Below are 21,951 nucleotides of genomic sequence, written 5' to 3'. Positions count from 1 at the left end.
CAGTATAGTCTTTCACCAGATTATCTGCATGCCTGTCATTCATATCTCAGCTTCCCATTGCTGAGACCATAACTTAATTGTCATCATCTCAGAGCAACCTTCTCTGAACATTTAAGCCCAAGTGGCTGCACATCACTTTCCACCTTAGTTTCAAACACACTACTTTCAATACCTACTATTTCTCTTTCCTGTCTGTTTAAGGATGGGTGTCTGGCTCCCACGCCAATCCCCGGTCCCCTACAGAGGCCTTGCTGTCTTGATTACTGCATTAACCTTTGCTATGTGGCACAGAAGAGCTGCTCATACTTGCTGAGTTAATGAATTTCACACATGACTTCAGGGTGCCCTGGATCTAGGTTTAAAACACTAGTCTTGAGAAACATGACTAGCGTTGTGGGTTCATAACAAACCTTATCGCCAGGATCCACTCATCACATATTTATGTGCAAGGAACTGGAGTTGTGATGGGTAATCAGACAGACAAGGTCTCAGCAGTCAGGCAAGGTATGGTCGGAGCCTTTTAACTCAAATACAGCAAATGCTCCCATTTGGAGCATTTGCAGATGCAACACACATATATGGCAGTGTGTTGTTCAAGAGTAAATTGGGGTGTCAGCTACACATGCCTAACATGAGCTTTTCTCAGCTAATAAAAGAAGCTCTCGAGGCTGAGATTACCATAGACAAAAGTTCGAAGTCTGAGCACTTTATTCCTGTACTTGATTCTATTTGCACAATAAAATAAACCTGGCTGGGTTAGAGCAAGCTTCACTTCTGAGGCTCCAGAATTCACTCCAATAAAATTGAACTGGCATGTCTGGATTGTATCCATTGTTGAAAGACACTGAAATGAACAGAGAAACATCCTGCGAAGTCTCTGAGGCTGTAAAGAGACACCTTTGATTTAAACTGCTTTTCTGGCCAAAGTGATTACTGTCCCTTTGTTTCAGCGGAATTGGCCCCCTGCCCCCTCTGCAGCGGTGAAATCCCAAAGCTATGAAATCATTTCCTCTGCATGTGCACAGGACCGGTCAGCAAGCTGCCTGCATCGCCTGGCTTTCCAACCCGGGCTGAGGGAATGAAACCTCCGTCGAGCTGCACTTAGAGCTGTGGGTTTGCATCCTTCACTGTCCCTGTCATCTGAGCCGGAACAGTTTTCAATTCCAGTTGCCCAAGGAACTGCTTGGGCTTCCTCCACCTTGGACCCGTGGATGGGCTCTATGCTGCCTGCCTTGGCCCAAAGTGTCCAGAGCCCCGGGATCTGGGGCTCAGACTCCAAAATCTGAGTCTGTTCTGATTACTTACACATGTTGGGCTTCTGAGCTGCTCTCACAGGGGCCTTATCTGTCAGGCTGCAGGAGGTGCCTCGATTAGAGGGGAACAAGCAGAAAGATGCTGCCAAGGATCTGTGGGTGGCAAGGCCCTGCTCTAGTGGGCAAAGAGTTCAACATTTCTCACCATTACACGTAAAGAGCAGTACACAGTTGGAAGGGGAACTCGTTTGAGGTGCATGAGAAGTTATGTGCAGAAAAAGGAACTCTAGGAACCAAGACCCAGCCAATGACCATCAGCTGGTTTCCAACTCGCCCTGGGACTCTGGCCTATGCCCACTCTAGCCCATGTGCTGTGATGGCAGGAGCCTCCTCTGTCTCAGTCCCTGAAGTACTTCCAGTATCTTTAATAGTCTTAGTCTACAACACACAATCAGTGCATAGTGTTGGACCAGGTGATGGACTTGGGGGATGGCTGGCTGGAAAAGCTTAACAGGAAGAATCCTCATGTTGGAAGAGAACTTTCTGTTTCTTGCAGTTGTGGTCACAGGAATCCATGTGTTATGATGAAACCACAGTGAAACACACATACATGTATACACACACAGTCGCACACACATCTGTGAAGTGAAACCTACAGCAGCTCCTGTTTCTTTACAACCTCCTGGGGATGGAGGTTTCTAAATCTGTTGACAAAAAGATGCTTAGTGCAAAAGAAGTCAAGAATGTACAGAAAAGGAAACCTCCAAGAAGTGGGGCACATCAAAACACAAAATAAGATGCTTGATTTCAATCATTGCATCCAGGGGAACCATACTCAATGGGCTGGTGAAAAGACATTTATGTAATGGGCTGTGTACAGGGGAGGCAGAGATGAGCAGGTGCTCAGAGTCCCCTGAGTGGAACAAGGGTCAACGAGTTTTCAGTGATGGCAATTCCTTCTAAGTTTGTCAGCTTGTATCTATAATCCTGTGAAGTGGTCAAGGCAGCTAATTTTCCAGAAAAAGAAGCTGGTCCTCAGAGAGACGGAGGGTCTTGTTCACAACCCTCCCTTTCAGTGTTCAAGGACATGGCTCTATGTAATCGAAGAGACTGAATTCCAGTTAGTTGAAATTAAAGAAGAGAGAAAATAGAGCCACAGTTGCAGGAGGGTACATGCCTACTTTCATTGGTTGGTGACCCAGGAAGGCATCTATTCCAACATGAGGATTCCTCCTGTTAACCCTTCACCAGCTGCTCCTGGTCCCCCAGCACTTCAGTGGGAGGGATTTGAGTGGAACCAGGGTGACGGAGCATGTTACCCTCAAGGTCACATGTTAGACTGCTTTCTGCAGACTGTCCTGTCATATGGAACTGTCAAAGCCATTTCCCTTGATCTAGCTCTGGAGTGGACTCTTCTCTGGAGTCCAGAAGAGGAAACAGGACTAAGACATGCTCTTGACTGCCTTTTCATTTCTTTCTTCTCCATTTTCATTTCCTTCATTTCCATCTTTCCTCATCCCTGTTCTTCTGACTGGAACACATTTCTCTTTGCGTTGTGTGACTATTGACAGAGACTTAGTAAATGTTAGTGAGTGTTTTTCAAACCTAACAACTGCATCCCTGACTGCCCTGTGTAAGGCCCTGGGAATCTTGGAAATGCTCCCAGACCCCGAGATGAAAGAAAGCTTTTGGTAACAGCTTGGAGGCTTTCAGTAGCTTCCCAAGCCTGGCTCCTTTAAGCCCAGCTCCCAGTTTCTTCCTAGTGGTTTCACCTTGAAAACATTCAGGAAGTTTGGGGTGCGGTTATGTGTTGCAAAAGGTGAACATCATCGAAGAAACAAAGTCCTGGTTAATGTTCTATTTTCTGCTGTGCTTTACTCAAGGGGGCCCCAGTCTCCGCCTTCTACTTCCTCGCCAAGGGGGCCCACTAAAGCCAGGGGACCCGAGGGCGGGGGGTCGGGAATTTCCAGGAGCAGGTTAAGGCTCCTCTCAGCCCTGGCTCAGTGCCACCAGCCCAGGGATTGCTGTGACCCTTCAGCTTGATGGGCCTGTAACCTTCTGCCTGCCACTACACAGAGCCGGGACTTGTCACAGGCGTGGAATAACTTCCTGTGATTGTCCTGGAGACGGTCTGGCCCACGAGATCCGCTTCCAGGGCTTGTCAACAGAGGCAGAGGAGTCCTGGATCTCTGCCCTGTGGACGGAGACACCCTTGCATTTAAGGAGGAAGATGGGGCAGGCCTCTCACTAGGCTGTGAGCTACTGAAATACATGAGACTGTGGAAAGCATTTGGAAATCCTGGTCTTGTGTTATTAGCTGTAAGTCAGTTGAGGTCTAATGTGCAGGAAAATCTCTCTAAAATCTCTCCCCCCCGGCTCCTGGTGCCGAGATTGATCTCAGTCCATCTTGCTGAGTCAGTTGATGAATCTCTAGCTCATTCCACCTGTCATCAAAATAAATTCTGCCTGAATTAAATATTTAAGTATTTAAATAAGGACATATTTAAGTTTAAATGTTTAAATAAGGACATATTTAAATTTAAATGCTTAAATAAGGACATGTTTAAATTTACATGTTTAAATAAGGACATGTTTAAATTTAAATATTTAAATAAGGTTATGTTTAAATTTAAATGTGAATGATGTTTTATTTGGATTTAAATATTTAAAAAAGGAAATATTTTTATTTAAATATTGAAATAAGGAAATAACAGGACTGAAAAAATAGAGGTGGACATTGACTTAACACCAGCCTCTGAGAAGGTTTTCTAAAAACAGGACATGACAGCTGGAGGCTACAGAGAAAAACCACGCCACACATTCATTCCTCAAAAGTTAAGATGTCAATGCTATGAACAGGCGCGCCACCCATGACTCAGTTGCCAGAGCGCAGGGGGGCAACAGAAAGTGAGGGTGGTGGGCAGGAGACCAGTCCCAGCTGGTAGGCTGCTAACAGCCCCGGAGGGATAGTTACAGGGCGACTCATCCGCTCGAAACACTGTTCTGGCTGCAGGAAGTTGCCAAATCCACCTCCCAGCCTCTGGCCAGCACAAAACTGTGACTCAAGTTGCTCCACACAGGAACCCAGAGGATGCAACTGCTGACCGAAGGACCCGTCTAGGCCTGGGAGGAGCTGGGCTTGCAGAGGGCACCTGCCTACAGACTCGTCCCAGGTACCCAGTGAGAAAAGGAACAACCTGGCTTTCAACTGGGTTAAAGACTTGCTGGGCTGAAAGAACATACATCGACAGAAAGAAGAACCCTTCACTGTTCACAGTTCAAGGCCAATCCCCTGGGCCTCCTCCCTGCTGTAACCCAGGGCATTTCTGGATCCTTGGCACACACGTGCCAATCAGGATGTGATCACGTTTTGGGGGTGAAGTGATAAGCAGCAGTCTCGTGAGCACCTCAAGCCACTGCCCACTGCCTCTGGCTTCAGTTCTGTTCCCCACAGGGTCCTTCTCTGCTCTTGACATCTGAGAGTCCAGGTGGAGCTCACACCACTGTGAAGGATTTTTCACGGGCACCCTTCAGAAATCTTTCTCCTATTTTGTGAAAACTGTACCTTTCCAGGGGTAGGTAACCGGTCTAACTGATCTAAGGTCTATTCCATGAGTTGTTCAGATTTTCCTGCTCTATTTTGGACTCTAAAAAATACCACTTTTTCTTTCATATTGTGTTTTAGCTGATTAACAATATTATAATAGATACAGATGAACAGTTTAAGGACTCAGCCATCCATATACATGTATCCATTCTCCCCCAAACTCCCCTCCCATCCAGGCTGCCACAGAACATTTAGCAGAGTTCCCTGTGCTGTCCAGCAGGTCTTTGTTGGTTCTCCATTTTAAAAATAGCTGTGTGTACATGGATTTTGGGACTCTTTGATGAGTTTCACAGAGGGGAATTATATAAACATGTGTTCAGAAATGTTACTTTCTTCCTCAGAAATCTCTTTGAATGCTCTGGCAGTCACACTGGTCCAAGGCAAAAGAGCACCTTGTTGTTTAAATGTGTATTTGGCTGGTGTCTCGTGAGGCTTTATATTATTTCTTATGCATCACACCCCTTTGTAGACCTTTTTTATTTGCCCATTTTCCCACTTCCATGCTGATCTTTCCCTAATGACTGACAAGGATTATTCACAAAAGTCAAGGGTATAAACTCATCTGCCTTATATGTTTGTATTGTTTTGAAGCATCAGTGCCTAAAATCGTGCTTGGCATACAGGAGATGCTCAATAAATATTTGTTGAAGGGCTGCAGAAATGAATGAAGAGAAGTGTTTTATTCTCAAAATCATTTTCTAACATATTTAGACAGGTTTTCCCCACCTCCAGATCAGATTGAGATCTGACAACATTCTTTTGTAGAAACTGTATTTCATTGTCTTCCACTTAAATGCAACACATCTGGAATTTGTTTGCCATGTCTCTATGAAGTGAGACTGATCTATATTTTTATGAATTTGTTATCAAGGTTATGAAGAAGTTTGCATCTTTTCTGTGCCCAAATAGTTTAAAGAGTATGAGAGTGAGCTGTTCTTTAAAGCTCAAAAGTTCTCCAATATTAAAACATTTGAAGTCAAGCATCTATCTCAGAAGTAATTATCCATTTCTTTCATATTTACTTCATACTATTGACCAGAACAACATTTTAGGGTGTAACACTGTGAAGAGTGGTGTTCCTTTCCGGCAAGGCCATGTGAGAGTTCTCCTCTGCTGTGAAAATTTGGGTGGAGTTAAATTACAGTTTAAACTTCAGTTTAATTTCTAAGTTACACCACACGCAGGACCCAAGACCCCAAACCACGGATTTCTTGTCAGCCCTGAAAGCCACAATGTAACAGACTTACTTCTTGTGAAATAGGAACTGGTGGTGATGAACCAAAACAGCCACCGAAAAGGAGGCCTGAGACGGGATGACCAAGCAGCCCACAAGAAGACCTAGCTGGGGTGTCGCTCTAAGGTAGGCACGATTCTGATGTGGAAAGAAGGCGGAGGAAACTGAGTTACCAGTGCTGTGGGATGCATTGTGAGACTTGCCTGGAGGGAGACAGACAAGAACACAGGAAGTTCCATGCCAGAAGGAACCGGACTTTGATCCCTGACGGGAGACAGCAGATTATAAAAAAGTATTTTCCACCATTTTCTTTCTGCCGGCAATGGCACCACACTCCAGTACTCTTGCCTGGAAAATCCCGTGGATGGAGGAGCTCTGGCGGGCTGCAGTCCCTGGAGTCGCTAAGAGTGGGACATGACTGAGCAACTTCACTTTGACTTTTCACTTTCATGCATTGGAGAAGGAAATGGCAACCCACTCTAGTGTTCTTGCCTGGAGAATCCCAGGGACGGGGGAGCCTGGTGGGCTGCTGTCTATGGGGTCGCATAGAGTCAGGCACGACTGAGGCGACTTAGCAGCAGCAGCAGTAGAGGAATATCACTGCCAGATGTCAAACAAGCCAGCATCATCTGCTTCGGCTCTGTCCCTACAGTCAACTGTCAACCGGCTGCCAGACTGACCCTGTTACAACGCACGTCCAGTCACATGGTTTCTATGCTCGGAACCCACATAAGGTCTTCCTTCCTCACTGAGAGGAAAAGTCCTAGGCCTCTTCTTAGACACTCCAAGACCCGACACCAGCCCCCCACCCTCTCCCATCACCTCTCTAACCCCAAATGCTCTTTGCTCACTCACTGGGTTCCAGCCCAGCTCATTGCTCCTGGAACATTCCAGGTGTGTTCCTGTTGGAGGGTCTCTGTGTTGAGTCCTTCATCTCCTGTGTAAGCGGTGGGGCATTTGAATTCCTCAACCCTTGCAGATGCCTAAAGTTGAAGCCAAAAGGTGTCTAGTGGCCAAGAGCAATCCCTCTAACAGGACCTTCCAGCATTAAGTCATGAAAAGACAAGCAGATATGATTCCCTTCCATGTGGAAGTAGATGAATACTGCCTCCGAAGGCCAGGAACTCTGTTGAGATTTGAGATGGATTCATGATACGAGGATCTCAGAAAATTAAGACGTATGTGAGTGTTGACCTGTTACAATCTAGAGCTAGGTGGTCCATAATCAGGGAGGTGAATTAGAAACCAGCTTCGAATAAAAAAAAAGAAAAAAACCAAGGGGTGACAATGGCCTGATTTCTCCACTCTCGCTCCAGGTTCCGAGCACATGGGAACTTCTAGCCAGAGGAGGACCTGTGCAGAGAGAGTTAGTGGGGCTTTTCCTATGAAGACATCATCCAAGCAGCTCATCAACAGCGACAAGCCAAACTCCTCGAAAGCCCCCTTCTGGGCCTTATTCTGATATCATTTTGCCACTTGGCCATGTTTCCTTCTCTGTTAGGCCCAGGTCTGGAGGTGGGTGTCACTTGATTCTTGCAAATCACTGAAATGCTTCCCTCTTTGTTGCCTTCAGCAACCAGGTCCCCCATCTCTCCATCCTCTTCCCTCTCAGCGGTCCTGACACATTCCCTGAGACTCTGTGACTCCAAGTAGTTGTGCTCAGTTGTGTCCAACTCTTTGCAACACCCTGGACTATAGCCCACCTGGCTCCTCGGTCCATGGGATTCTTCAGGCAAGAATCTTGGCATGGGTTGCCATTTCCTCCTCCAGGGGGATCTTCCCCACCCAGGGACCAAACCCACATCCCCCACACTGGTGTGTGGATTTTTTACTACTGAGCCCACCTGGGAAGCCCTCAAACTCAAAGACCTGCCCCCAGACTAAGGTCTGTGGTCCCATGCTCCCTCCTGCATGGGCTCTATGATGTAATCAGGACTCCAAAGATCTGGACAGATTGGCCTGAAGGCTCCACAGCAATCAGAAAGGGGGAATCTACCAGGAAGAAAGGAAAGGTCCAGTCCCTAGGCCTTGACAAAGCAAAACATCAACAGCACACACAGAGGCTAGAAGAGAGAGAGAGAGAGCTCAGCAAAAGCACAGAGGAAAATGCGGTTCCCTCGACAGGAAGCCAGCATGAGTCAGCAGTGGGGTGGCCGCCAGCCCCGAGCCAGGAGGACCTGCAGCCTCCAGCAGGGGAAGGGGGCACCTGGCTCCTCTCGGCCTGAGGCTTTGATCCCAGGAGCGCACTCTCTTCCTGGGAGCAGCTCAGAGGAGGCGGGTCAGTGGCCCAACAACATGGGAGGATCAGCGGCATCCACCAGCCATACTCAGATGCCTGAGAGGAACCCAAGTCAGTGAGAGCAAGTGTGTGTTCCACGTAATCTCGCCAGGTAACAACAGTGGGAAGACTGTCCAGTCAGAGCTGTCACACACCTCTTTGGGAAGAGTGTTATGTAACCAGTTTCCTGTTGGTAAAGTGTCCAAACAACACGTGATCACTCAAAAGACGTGGCCAGAGTGTCATGAGATCGCCGCTGATACACTTGCCAGTCACTGAAATTTACAAAACTGCACTGCGCCCCAGCTTGCAGACCACCCTGCTCAACAACCTGTCTCTCCTGAATGTTTTCATTAAGTAGTAGACACCTGACATTGGTTATTTCTCTATAATCATTCGCATGTTCTTAATTTCTACTGCACTCCCACGAATAGCCTTTCTGTTCCAGTTTCACTTCCAGTTGGTCTCCCTTGCCAGTTCAACCTCAAGATCGCTGCTGCAGACCCCAACACAGTCTGTGAGTCCCCTAATTAAATCCTCATCAAGTAACAGTTCCCTGAACCCAATGTGCCCAGTACTCCAATGCAGACATTTGCTTCTCGATGTGCAAAAGGCTGACTGACTCCAAGACTTAAATCGCTGGGCGAAGCAGGTCTGGGAAACTCGACTCTCTTCTAGCTTATGTGTGCAGGTTGAGATCCCCCAGAACCAGCCTGAGTCTAACGCTGCAAGGTGTCCAATGGTTCTACCAGGTCTTCTATGTGAAACCACAGCCACATTTAGGAGAGAATGGACCCAGAGCATTGGAATGGGACACTTGACGGTGATGAGCTGCTTCTAAGCACTCTAATCTCCCCAGTGCCACTGGAAGGGCCTCCAAGGAGTCAAGAGTCCTCAGGAAAGAAGGTTCCAGTCACCTCACCAGGCAAAAACACCTTTATCAGCTAAAGAAAAAAAGTGAAGTCACTCAGTCATGTCTGACTCTTTGCAACCCCATGGACTGTAGCCCATCAGGCTCCTCCATCCATGAAATTGTCTAGGCAAGAGTACTGGAGTGGGTGGCCATTTCCTTCTCCAGGGGATCTTCCCAACCCAGGGATTGAACCCAGGTCTCCCGCATTGCAGGCAGACACTTTACCGTCTGAGCCACAGGGAGGCTAAGACCAGCTAAGGCATGGTCTTTCTCCTTTCTTTTCCCTACTGTTTTCTGTAGGGTTTGCTGGTGGCGGTGAACTCCAGCTCAGTGGCCTCACTCAGCCTGTCAGACACCCGCTCTCTTTGACACGAGAGGGAAGGAGCATGTAGGCAGTAGTGACAGCGGGTTTCTCACTAGAACTAGCTCTGAGTTGTGGTTTGGGGTGTTTTTTCCTGGCTGTTTAACCTCAAAACTGGTTCTCCAGCCCTCTTAGCATGTCTGTCAGAGACCCAATATCATTCTGATAAGCTCTTTTTCTGCTGAAATCAGTCAGGATCAGCTTCTGCTGCTTGCAAAGTAAAACCTTGACCAGTACCACATCTACAAGGAGTATGTGGTCCATCCAAGTTTCCTCATTTCTAAAATGCACTGAAATTGAATGAAGGAATAATAAATAGAAAAGGAGAAATTACAGAGCTATAAAAATTAAAAAGTAGAACTAATAGTAAGCAAAACACTGATTCAGTGCCAAAACAAAACTTAGTAAACAGAACACACCAAGTAACCTAACCAACAGGGGAAAAAGGAACACAGCCCAAACTCACAATGACAAGAAAGCAATACCTCTGGGAAGAGGAAAAACAAATTGTAAAAATCATAAGAACATTTTATAAAATTATATGTGATTAATTTGATGGCCAGAATGAAACAGATACTTTTCCAGGAAGAGTATAATTTACATAACTGACTCAGGGAAAGATAGACTAAACAAATCAATTTCCATAAAAGAAACAGAGTTGACAAAGATCTAAACACACCAAAAAAGCACCAGATATAGCTTAGAGGGGGATTCTGCCAAAATTGTAAAGGGCTGTTAATTCCAACTCTACTTAAAATATTCTAGAATATGGCAAACTTCCAAATTTTTGTATGAGCCAAGTATAACATTTATGCCAAAATCTGCTAAAGATTGTACAGAAATAAATAAAGCCAAATTTAAAGCCAAAGACCAGTCTCACTCATGATTATTGATACAAATATACAATATAAAATATTGGGTTGGCCAAAAAGTTTGTTCGGGTTTCAAACCCTGAGTGAACTTTTTGGCCAAACCAATAGTATGAATAATCCAACAACACAATAAAATCATACTTTATCCAGCTGGTAATTTTTCCAGAAATGTAAAAGTGGTTTAATATTAGATGATCTATTAATAGAATTCATTGCTTTGCTAGGTTTAATGAAAAAGTCATGTGACCATCACTAGAAAAACTGAAAAACTTCTTAATAAAATCCAAAAATGACTTTTGATGAAAAAAAACCTCATTAATACAGAAACTGTGGAATATTTCACTAACATGAAGAAAATATATTCTCCTAGCCCAAAAGTCAATATATTTCTTTTTTAACAAACAGCTTTATTGAAGTATAATTGACAAAGAACTGTACATAACTAACGTGTACAATTTGATGAGTTTGGCATATGTAGACACCTGTGAAACCATCACCACAAAGTAATAGATCCATCACCTCCCAAAGTTTCCCTGTGTTCCTTTGTGTGTGTGTGAATGTGTGTGCACTAAGAACACGTACATGAGACCTAACCTTCTCACAACTTTTAAGTGCATAATACAGTATTGTTGGCTATAGCCATTATGCTATACAGTCAATCTCTAGGAATAATTTATCTTGTATAATTGAGACTTTATACTCTGGTGACTCAGATGGTAAAGAATCTGCCTGCAATGCAGGAGACCTCGGTTTGATCCCTGGGTCAGGAAGATCCCCTGGAGGAGGGCATGGCAACCCACTCCAGTATTTTTGCCTGGAGAATTCCATGGACAGAGGAGCCTGGCAGGCTACTGTCTGTGGGGTCATAAAGAGTCAGACACAACTAACACTTTATACCAAGAGGGGCCAGCAATCCCACTTCTGGATATATGCTCAAAAGAACTCAAATCGGGATCTCAAAGAGATATCTGTACTTCCATGTTCATCAGAACATTGTTTACAATAGCCAAGACAGAGAAACAATCTAGGTATATTCACTGATGGATGCATGGCTAAAGAAAATGTGTTATGTCCATAAAATGGAATATTACTCAGCCTTTAAAAAAAAGGGAATCTTGCCATCTGTGACAACATGGATAAACCTGGAGGACATTACGTTAAGTGAGATAAGTCAAGCACAGAAGAAGAAATACTGCATGATTCCACTTTTAAGAAAAGGTCCCTAAAATAGTCAAACTCTTAGAAGGAGAGATTATGATGGTGGCCCCCAGGGAACAGGGTTAAAGGAAATGAGGATTTGTTGTTCAATTGGTGTAAAGTTCCAGTATCTTTCTTAATAGAAAAACACTGATCTTGACTTACTTATTTTATTTTTTGGCTGCACTGTAGATCAAAATAGGCTTGCCCATTGTCAATACTACTTTTTCACATTGGGGTATTAACCAACACATCTGGACAAGAGGGAAAAAATGAGATACGTAAGAATTGTAAACATAAAATTCTATTTTTGATGACATGACTGTCTACATAGGACATCCCCAAAGAAAAATCAACTGAAAACTACTACAAAAAATAAGAGAAATCACAGGTAATAGGATATAATACTAATATGTTGAAATTATACTGGACCAAATTTTGTGCATTTCCAACTGAACTTGGCCCCATCTGCCTTCCAGGCCTGGCTGCTCGCTTTGTGCAGAGCTGTGGCCTGTGCTGAGAGTCCTTCCCCACACTGCCCAGGTCTAACCCAGTAGACCCTCAAATAGTCCAGAGCCCTCCACCACTCCTGGATTCAGATTATACACCAGGCCACAAAACATTCGCTTTCCTAGTGGTTGCCCAGAAAGACACAGAGAGACAAGTGCCATAACAGAACTGGGAGATACATTCATCTCCCTTCTTTGTTGCAAAAGACCTTCTCAAAGGCGAACTGACTCTATAGAGCCTGTCCAAGTCCATCCAACTGACCCAACCAGTGGGTGTGTTTTCTCATGAAACTGCAGCCAATTCAATAACACACTATTTTGTATTTTATTTCTTTCCTTTCCTTTTTCCACCACTCTCACCACACTGAGATTACAACCCCAACAGAGCCTTGGCAAATAAGCTTTGGCTCAAGTTGTGTTTTCTAAGGAATGGAGGTGAAGATAGAATCTAATAGTCCTACAGATACAAACAACAGTGAGTAGACATAATGGAGAAAGTCCCATCTACAGTAACAACAAAAGTGCAAAAAACAACACACACACACACACAGAAACCCCACATAGACATAAGACTAATAAGAATTCTGCAAAGACCTATGTGAGAAAAACCTGGAAATACTCTTCTAAGACATAAAAGCTGACTTGAACAACTGGAAAGACATATTTTGTTCTTGGATAGAAAGGCTCAACACCATAATGTCAGTTCTCTCTAAGTTAATTTAAAAATCTAAAATAACCCTCCTTCCCAATAATAACAGATTTTCTTTTGAAAGTAAGCAAGCCAATTCTCAAGTTCATGTGGCAAAATAAAATCAAAACTAGCCAAACTAAACTCTTAAAACTCCAACAACAACAACAAAAAAACACCAACAATAAAGGGGGACTAGCCATATCTGTGGGGGCTTTCCTGGTGGCTCAGTGGTAAGGAATCTGCCTGCAATACAGGAGACCCGGGTTCTATCCCAGGGTCGAGAAGATCTGCTGGAGGAGGGCAAGGCAACCCACTCTAGTCCTCTTGCTTAGAGTCCCATGGACAGAAGAGCCTGGCGGGCTGCAATCCATGGGGTCACAAAGAGTCGGATACGACTAAGCAGCAGCAGCCATATCGGTATTCAAATCAATTGTAAGACCTCTCTAATGAAAACAGCATAATAATGGCACAGGAGTTGACAGAGATACAATAGAAGATAACGTAAGATCCAGAAAGTGAACCAGAATGAAATATGGAAATTTCATCTATAATAAGGAAGGGCAGTATTTGACATCAGTAGGGATACCAATTTTTTTAAATTTTGTGTTGGCAAAATTGTACAGCGACTTGGAAAACAATAACATTGGATCTGTTCTTTACATCTGCACCAAGGTAAACTCCAAATGGATCCCGAATCAAAATGTAAAAAATAAAACACAAACCAGGGCTCCTGTCTGCTTCTGCTCAGCAGCTCAGACCCAGCACCCAAGTGTCCCAAACACTGAGCTGATGACATTCCTGGGGAAGAAGGGCTGTGGGCCTTGCCTGAAGGAGAAGAAATGTGCAAACTCACTGCCCCAGCACAAGGCCATGCCCAGGACAGGGGTGATAACCCCTGCAGGGCAAGCAAGTTGGAGCCCCAGGCTTGGGCAAGAGGGAGCTGAGGGTCACACTTTCAAGTCAATCCAGGTGGTGCAGATCCCACCCCTGGCCACCTGCCAGCATCATCATCCCCCTAGGCTGATGCCTGACCCAACCTGCAAGTACCTACATCTCCCCCATAGACCCAGTGCCTCAAAGGCCCCAAACACTCAAGGGAAAAATGATCAAATAAAACAAAATACAAACAAAAACAAAACCATACAAGCACCAGAAGCAGAGTCAAAATACAAGTGAAAAACTGGGGAAAAGTATACACATCTCTTCTCCCAAAGGACTAATCATCTCCCAGAAATTGCAGCTAAAAAGACCAACAGGGAGAAGACACACACATGTCAAGACATGTTCAACTTCCCTCCACATAAAAGAACTGCCAATTCAAATGACACTGAAACACCATTTCTCACCTATCGGATGGCAAAAAATGTCCAAGTTTAACAGCACGTGCTGTTGGCCAAGCAGTATTGACACTGCTGGAAGGAATGCAAAATGGAACATTCGTTAATATCTACGGATTCGAGATTCACAGGCCCAGCAACCCAAGCTCTGGAAATCATCCAGGTGTACCTGCACAAATAGGAAAGCATCACCTGGACAATGTTACTAGTTATGGCCATGGTTGTACACATGAAGAGGAGAAACAACTCAGGGGTCCAAAATAGGGAAGTGGTTGAATAAACGTGGTATGGCCACACAACAGGATGCTACACAGCTGTCAAAAATAGTGAAGATCTCTGGTCACTCACATGGACAGAATCCTAGAGTAACTTTTTTTTTTTTTTGAGAATTTTCAAGATCGACTCTCTTACCAACTTTCAAATCCACATTTCAGTATTACTAGCTACAGTCACCATGCTGTATATTAATATCCTCAGAACTATTTATTTTATAACTGCAAGTCTGTACCTTTGGAACACCTTCACTCATGTTATCCACCCACCCCCCTTCCCCTGCCTCTGGCAACCACCAGGCTCTTCTCTGTATCTCTGAGTTCAATTTTGAAGAGTTTACATAAAATTGAGATCACCTGGTATTTGTCTTTCTCTGTCAGACTTAATTCACTTCGTATAATGCCCTCAAGTCCCATCTATATTGTTGCCAATGGCGAGATGTCCTTATTTTGGACGGCTGAATAATATCCCACTGTGTGTGTATAGATAGATAGATAGATAGATAAAGATGGGTCTTTATCTCGCTGGAGAAGGAAATGGCCTGGAGACTCCCATGGACAGAGGAGCCTGGCTGGCTACAGTCCATGGGGTCGCAGAGTCAACACGACTGAGCAGCCAACACATCTTTATCTATTTATATGCTGATGGGTACTTAGGTGGCTTACCTTACCTATTGTAAATAATGCTTCAGTGGATATGGGGGTGCAGATACCTTTGTGAGTCAGTGATTTTGTTTCCTTTGGATAAATACCCAGAAATGGAGTTGGCAGATCATATGGTAGCTCTGTTTTTGTTTTTTGAGTAACCTCCGTACTGTTTTCCATAGTGTATGTGCCGATTTATAGTCCCATCAGCTGTGTAGGAGGGTTCCCTTTTCTCCAACATCTTTGCCAGCATTTGTTACCTCTTATCTTTCTAACAGCCATTCTGATAGGTGTGAGGGGCACCTGTGCTTTTGGTTTGCATTTCCCTGACAATCAGTGGTTGAGCCTATTTTCATATGCCTGTTAGCCATCTATTTGTCTTCTTAAATGAACAGACAACGTAGAATGGAATATAGACTAAGCTACCTTTTGTGCAAGAAAGGAGAAAATAAGGAGCTATGTACATAAGTCCTTGTATTTATATAAAGAAATATTGGACATGTGAAGGAATAAACTAAGAAAAAAATGGTTACTTGAGGGCTAAGGGCAATTAAGATGGGTGATGACAGAGGGGAGATTGAGATTTCTCCATGTATGTCTTAAATATATATATATATATATATTTAATTTCTGAAACATGTAGACAATATCTATTCACAGACACAGAAAAGAAACATGGTTACCAAAGGGGAAAGTGGGGGATAAATTAACAGTTGGGAATTAGCAGACACACACGAATATGAATAAAACAGATAAACAGCAAGGTCCTACTGTGTAGCATCGGGAACTATATTCCATATCTTGCAATAACCTATCATGGAAAAACTCTATAGCTGTATAGCTTAAAGTAACACAATACTGTAAATCAACTACAGTTAAATTTTAAATTTAAAAGAGCAGTCACAAAACTAACTTCGCTCATGGATTCAAAAGGATGAAACACCAGCTTAGCTTGCACTGAAAGACTTACCTAAAAACAGACTCAGCTTCTGTTAGTCATTCAAAAAACATGAACAGAGTACTACTTGGTCTGGCCATGTAAGAACTGAATTATTGTCTTGTTTGTGCTAGTAGCCTGCTTTGTTATGTCGTTGTGTTACAAATGTTACGGTGTGGACTTCTGGAGGACAGGGAGCAAGTCTTTTTTTCTCGATGACACAGGGCCTAGTTCAGAGTTGGTGCTCAATTAACCTCTGAGCCACTAGGGAAGGCCTTGAGTTGGTGCTCAATTAAAAAGAAAAAAGGGATGAATACTCCCCATAAGATCTGAACCAAACAGCAGCTGAGTGATAGCGCCGCGTTGATTCGCGGCCCTGACGCATGATCGCCACCTAGTGGCCACAGAAGATTCCTGAAGAACTTAGAGAAACGACTTCGGCGTGTGTTCCAGAGACGGCTTTCAACCAAAAAGCATCAAAGCCTGTCTAAAGGACTATGTCCCTCTCTAGAAAAAATTACCCTTTTTGGTCTTGGTGTGTTGGGAGGATGCCACTGAGGCAGTCTCGCGTCCTAAGTCTCTTCCATCACCACCTGATCACACGCCCCACACACTACTAACCTGTGCAAAGTCCACACCTGCCACACCTCCATTGGACCTCCCGAGAAGGAAACACATGTGATAACAGGTGTAGACACTCATGGCTATCCCTAAGTGGATGAGCGGCTAGTCAACTTTCCTAAGCCAGTCTCCTCAAGACAAGATATACACCAGTCCTAGCCAACAACCTGCCACGAACTTTGGTCTGCAGGTTCGCCAGCTTCCTGCAGCGTCGGACACTCTCCAGTAAAACTTTAAAATGGTTCGTATGTCGAAGGGCAGAGAGGAAACCTGCCTCGAGCTGGCATTGCCAGGCCGGGTCTGTGGCAGACAGTCACCCCCCACCCCCCAACCTTTGAACGTCAGTGAGTTTTCCAAGCAGCTGCACCCTTAGCAAAGCTGTTCAGTGCTTCAGAGCCCGAGAAATATTTGACCTCGTGTTTGGGGACTGGTGGACCCCAAAAGAATGATGAAGGTAAACACTGGTCGTGAATCAGAAAAACCAAGTCTAGATCTACGGCTGTAATGAGAAAATGCCTCTAAGAGACGGACACGAGTCTGCTTCTGGCTCAGCGGAGAAAAGGGTCTGAACAAGTGTACGTTGCAAAGACCTTGTGCTGTGGACGCGGCTGGAGAGAAGGAATTTCGAGCCGGGGGTCGTCCATTTAAGGTGGTGATGGGATGCGTAGGAAGGGGAGGTCTCCTGAGCGCCCTGTGTCTCCTCCTACCGAAAGCCCGCGGTGCCCAGAGGTGCCAGCAAAGAGGGGCGTCCGAAGAAAGGAAGAGCTAAGAAGGAACAGCCTGGGGAAGACCGCGCGGGCGGCGGTGTCCGATGACAGTTACGCGGAAGGATGGGGCTCGCGGCCGATCGCCGCCGCGGCCCCGGGGACCGGGACGCTCTTTTGGGAGGTCCCGCACCGAGACCGGGGTCGGCGCTCGCCTCCTCGACGTGCAATCTCGCTTTGCCGGCCGCCGGCCTCGCCCGCCGCCCGAGCGCTGGGAGTGGAGAGGATCCCGGGGTCCCCCGCGGGCGGGAGGGCCCCGGGACCCCCCGAGGGCGCGGGGCGACGCCCCCTACTCACGTAGCGCTGCAGCTTCCTCTCGGGGGGCGACTTGACCAGCCAACCCGTGCAGACGGTGTCTCCCGCGCTCATGGTGCCTGCCTTCCCTCCAGCTCGGCCAGCGCCCGCGGCGGAGGAAGTCGGTGGGGTTGCCGGCGGGGCGGGCCCAGCGCCTCCCGCCCGATCGCCGGCCCAGCGCCGCCCCCCCCACCCCGGCGGCCCCGCGACCCTCGGCCCGGAGGGGGGGGCGGGCGCCACCACCCGGCTCCAGGCAGCCCAGCCCAGCGGGCCAGAGCGGGTCCCCCCACCGCCAATCTCGCCCCCCGTCCTCCCCTCCCACCCCTATCGGCAGCGTAAGAAGGGCTGATCTCCGGGCCTCGGGCCTCGGAGTCGCGAGAGGCGAAATCTACACCCGCACCTGCGGAGTCAAAGCTCACGGACGCAGCCTAAGCGCCCCGTGACTTCCCGCTTCCCCTGGTTCGCCAAGGACTGCTTCTGCTAGAGCTCTCCCCCAAAGATCTCAGACTCTGGCGGCAAGACTGAACCCAAGTCCTCCCCGATCGAAAGGTTCACACAGGCAAGGGCTGTTTGCAGACTTGAAAAGAGGGATCCCAGAAAGACAATGCAGCCGGGGACTGAGGCCGGTAAACAACAGCCACCCACACGACACTTGCTGAGTCTTGCAGGGCCCCGTAACTATGCCAAACGCTGGACAGGCGGCTAGCTCCCTAGATCCACACCCCCTATTTTCACGGTCTCAATCGTGCAGGTGAGTAAACTCAGCCACAGCGACACATCCCCTGCCAGAGTCACCCAACGGAGGAACTGAGACTCAGCCACGCCTGGCTGTATGCTCTTCAACGGACACTCTGCCCTTGGTGAACACACTTGGTAAACACAAAAGCACGAATAGCAAAATTAGGATCAGCACCTAAAGTTCTAACCCGTGTGATGCCTCTCCCTCAGAAGGGACACTTGGAAGCAACAAAGGTCACATCATTTCGTTGATTGACAAAAAAGACTTCTCAGCCTCCTACCATGTCTTTCCAGAGAGCAATGATTCTTGTACATTGATGTTCATGTGTTGTTCTATAATCAGTCAGGATTCACTGTGGGGAACAGAGTTTGCTCTAGGGGTTTCAAGCAGAAAGGGATTTAATTCAGGGAGCAAAAGAAAGTGAAGTCCCTCAGTCATGTCCGACTCTTTGCAACCCCATGGACTGTAGCCCACCAGGCTCCTCCATCCATGGAATTTTCTAAGCAAGAGTACTAGAGTGGGTGGCCACTGCCTTCTCCAGGGCATCTTCCCAACCCAGGGATCGAACCCAGGTCTCCTGCATTTACCATCTGAGCCACCAGGGAAGCCCTTAAGGAGAAAGGTGCTTACAAAACCATTGGAAGTGCTGTAGCATCAGGAGTCAGTGGCAGCTAAGGGAAAACCAACTATCCACTGTACTAAAACCCCTCGCTAGCCAATATCAATACACACCCCTAGCAACAACCACTGGTTCCTGGCAAATTTAAGGCTGCTATGCTATTCCTCCTACAAACGAAACAGCACTCCCTAAAACAGGAGACCACAATGCCCATAAGTCACTATACCCATCTCTAGGGGATACTGATTTGACTTCTGGTTCACATACCATCTCACCTCAACAGTCTCAAACCTAAAGGAAAACTTAAAGCTAACCTCGATCAACCTTTCTTTGACATCCATAAAATCAGCAGAGAAAGAAAATTGTAAAGTTGACATGTCCCTCCCCTCCAACAGCTACTACCATTCTTTCTGTAACTGATTTTGAGACCATCCTTGGTCTTTATAATTTCCTTCTTCACTACGCTCCCTGCCTTCCTTTTGCTCTCCAACCTCAGCTGGTCAGAATCCTTTACCTGGTAAGTGATTCAAACATTTCTACCCACTGAGCCTGAAGCCTGTGTGGTCTGCCTGGATGTGGCAGGAGTCAGAGGTACCCCAAAGGATCCCTTGAAGGATAGGGAAGCCTGGCGTACTGCAGTTCATGGGGTTGCAGAGAGACACGACTGAGCAACTAAAAAACAACGTCAACTATCCAAGCCTACTCAGTAGACTGGTAGTTTGCCTATTGTTTCAGTGGCATAAAAAACCCTATGTGGCCAGATGGCAATCTCAACTTGCAATATGATGGAACCAACACTTGGATTCTGGTAGAAGCATCCCTTTCTTGGGAACCAACAGAGCTCCAAGCTGCGGGCAGGGGATGAAATGCCCTGAGAGTAGACGATTAGGAATGATGACTCCTAATCATGAGGAATCATTCCCCCTTCTTGATTCACAGACCGTGGATTCCAGCAAAGGAGAAACACCACCATACAATGGCCACCACCTCAGTCTTGACTCCTGTAAGACAGCAGCTCCCCTTCAGTGTCTTTTCACCAACTAGGGTAGGAACTGACCTCTACTAGACTGACCATCCCCACCGTCTCCAGCCTGGGTCTTCAGGGCAGTCCCTCACTGTGAGCACAGGGCACATGTCTCGTGTCTTACAGGGATTACCTTGGTCGGAAGCACTGTTATGTGAAAGATTACTAAAGTGAATGCAAGACAGTAAGTCTATGGGGGGCCAAGTCATCCAAAAAGTCGCCTAAGATAAGTACCTATTCAAGCCAGGACAAATTGTGGCCACCTCCCCCGGGAAGGCCACCATGCTGTGCTGTGCTTAGTTGTTCAAGCCATGTTGTTTACTCTTTGTGACCCCATGGACTGCAGCCCACCAGGCTCCTCTGTCTGTGGAGACTCTCCATGCAAGAATACTGGAGTGTGCTGCCGTGCCTTCCTCCAGGGCATCTTCCCAATCCAGGGATCAAACCCAGGTCTCCCGCATTGCAGGTGGATTCTTTACCAGCTGAGCCTCCAGGGAACCCCAAGACTACTGGGATGGGTAGCCTATCCCTTATCCAGGGGATCTTCCCAACCCAGGACTCGAACAGGGGTCTCTGGTATTGCAGGCAGATTCTTTACCAGCTGAGCTACCTGGAAAGTCCAAAGGCTCCCTTACTGGGGGATGAATGTAGGTCTCTGCTGTGGACAGGATGAGTACATAGCAGTGCCAGTGGCTGCAGCCTAAGGGTAGTTCCTGGGAGGGGAGACTCACTACTCTCTGCTTATTCCTTTACTCTGTAAACTTCTGAAAGGTTTTTGCTGAACAAAAAGATGCCGGGATTCTTGGCGTCCAGAGAAGAATTCAATCTGGGGCCAGAGATGAGGCTTGATCCCTCAGAGCGTTTGTGTAATAAAGTTTTATTAAAGTATAAAGGAGATAGAGAAAGCTTCTGACATAGGCATCAGAAAGGGGCTGAAAGTGTACCCCCCCTGCTAGTCTTCAGCTGGATGTTATATAGCCACTAGAAAGAAAGAAAATGAAGTCTCTCAGTCGTGTCCGACTCTTCGCGACCCCATGGGCCTACCCCATGTAGCCTACCAGGCTCCTCCCTCCATGGGATTCTCCAGGCAAGAGTACAGGAGAGGGTTGCCATTTCCTTCTCCAGGGGGGTCTTCCCAACTCAGGGATCAAACCCGGGTCTCCCGCGTTCCACGCAGACGCTTTAACCTCTAAGCCACCATATAGTCACTAGCAGTCTGTTAATGAAAGAAAGGAATGTCTTAAAACTCTGAATGGCACCAGGCCCCTCACCCATAAGAGGCATTTTGGGATAATCTTGGCACCAGATGATTCACCCCAGGCCATAAAATGATTGACTTGAATCTTGCAGAAGGGCAGATTACCATACAAATAGTTTCATTTACATAGATTAGGGGAACAATATCTGAGTATAACATACTTGTTTGTCAGGTAGGTTTTGAGCCTTTAGGCAGAACCTACTTGAAGACAGAGTCTGGGGTAATTGAATAGTACATTAACATAGCTTAAGACAAACATTTCCATAAGAAAAATGCATTGGTTAACTCAAGGTTTGAGAATAGTTAACTTCAATTGAAACCAGGTGTCATTATGGCAACACAATATTTTAAAGAAAGCTCCTTTTAAATTTGTATAGAGAAGGAAAAAAATATCTATAGTTTGTTTTCTCCTGCCGCTTAAGAGAGATAAAAATGTCTGAAACTTGCAGCCTATTTCCTCCATTTGGAGACCCCTGGCCTTCCTGCCTGTTACTCTCTCACTTCCCTGGTGGCTCAGATGTTAAAG

General features: G+C 46.2%; 1 protein-coding gene across 5 annotated transcripts in view; it reads right to left on the bottom strand.

The window, feature by feature from the left end:
- The window catches only part of GAB3 (GRB2 associated binding protein 3), a 72,328-nt gene extending 53,988 nt beyond the window's left edge, over window positions 1-18,340 (bottom strand). For 2 of the 5 annotated variants that reach the window (XM_043897209.1, XM_043897210.1), the window contains exon 1: window positions 17,789-18,337. In XM_043897209.1, the coding sequence (XP_043753144.1) occupies window positions 17,789-17,860 (72 nt within the window). In that variant the 5' untranslated portion in view covers window positions 17,861-18,337. Of the gene's footprint in view, window positions 1-17,788 lie in introns of all 5 variants that reach the window. The other 3 variants (XM_043897213.1, XM_043897211.1, XM_043897212.1) reach the window with 3 other exon arrangements.
- Between the last annotated feature and the right edge of the window lie 3,611 nt (window positions 18,341-21,951).

Source organism: Cervus elaphus, chromosome X (genome assembly GCF_910594005.1).
Source record: "Cervus elaphus chromosome X, mCerEla1.1, whole genome shotgun sequence".
Lineage (NCBI taxonomy): Eukaryota > Metazoa > Chordata > Mammalia > Artiodactyla > Cervidae > Cervus > Cervus elaphus.
The sequence above is the reverse complement of the archived record's forward strand: the minus strand, read 5'-3'. Positions and strand labels throughout refer to the sequence as shown.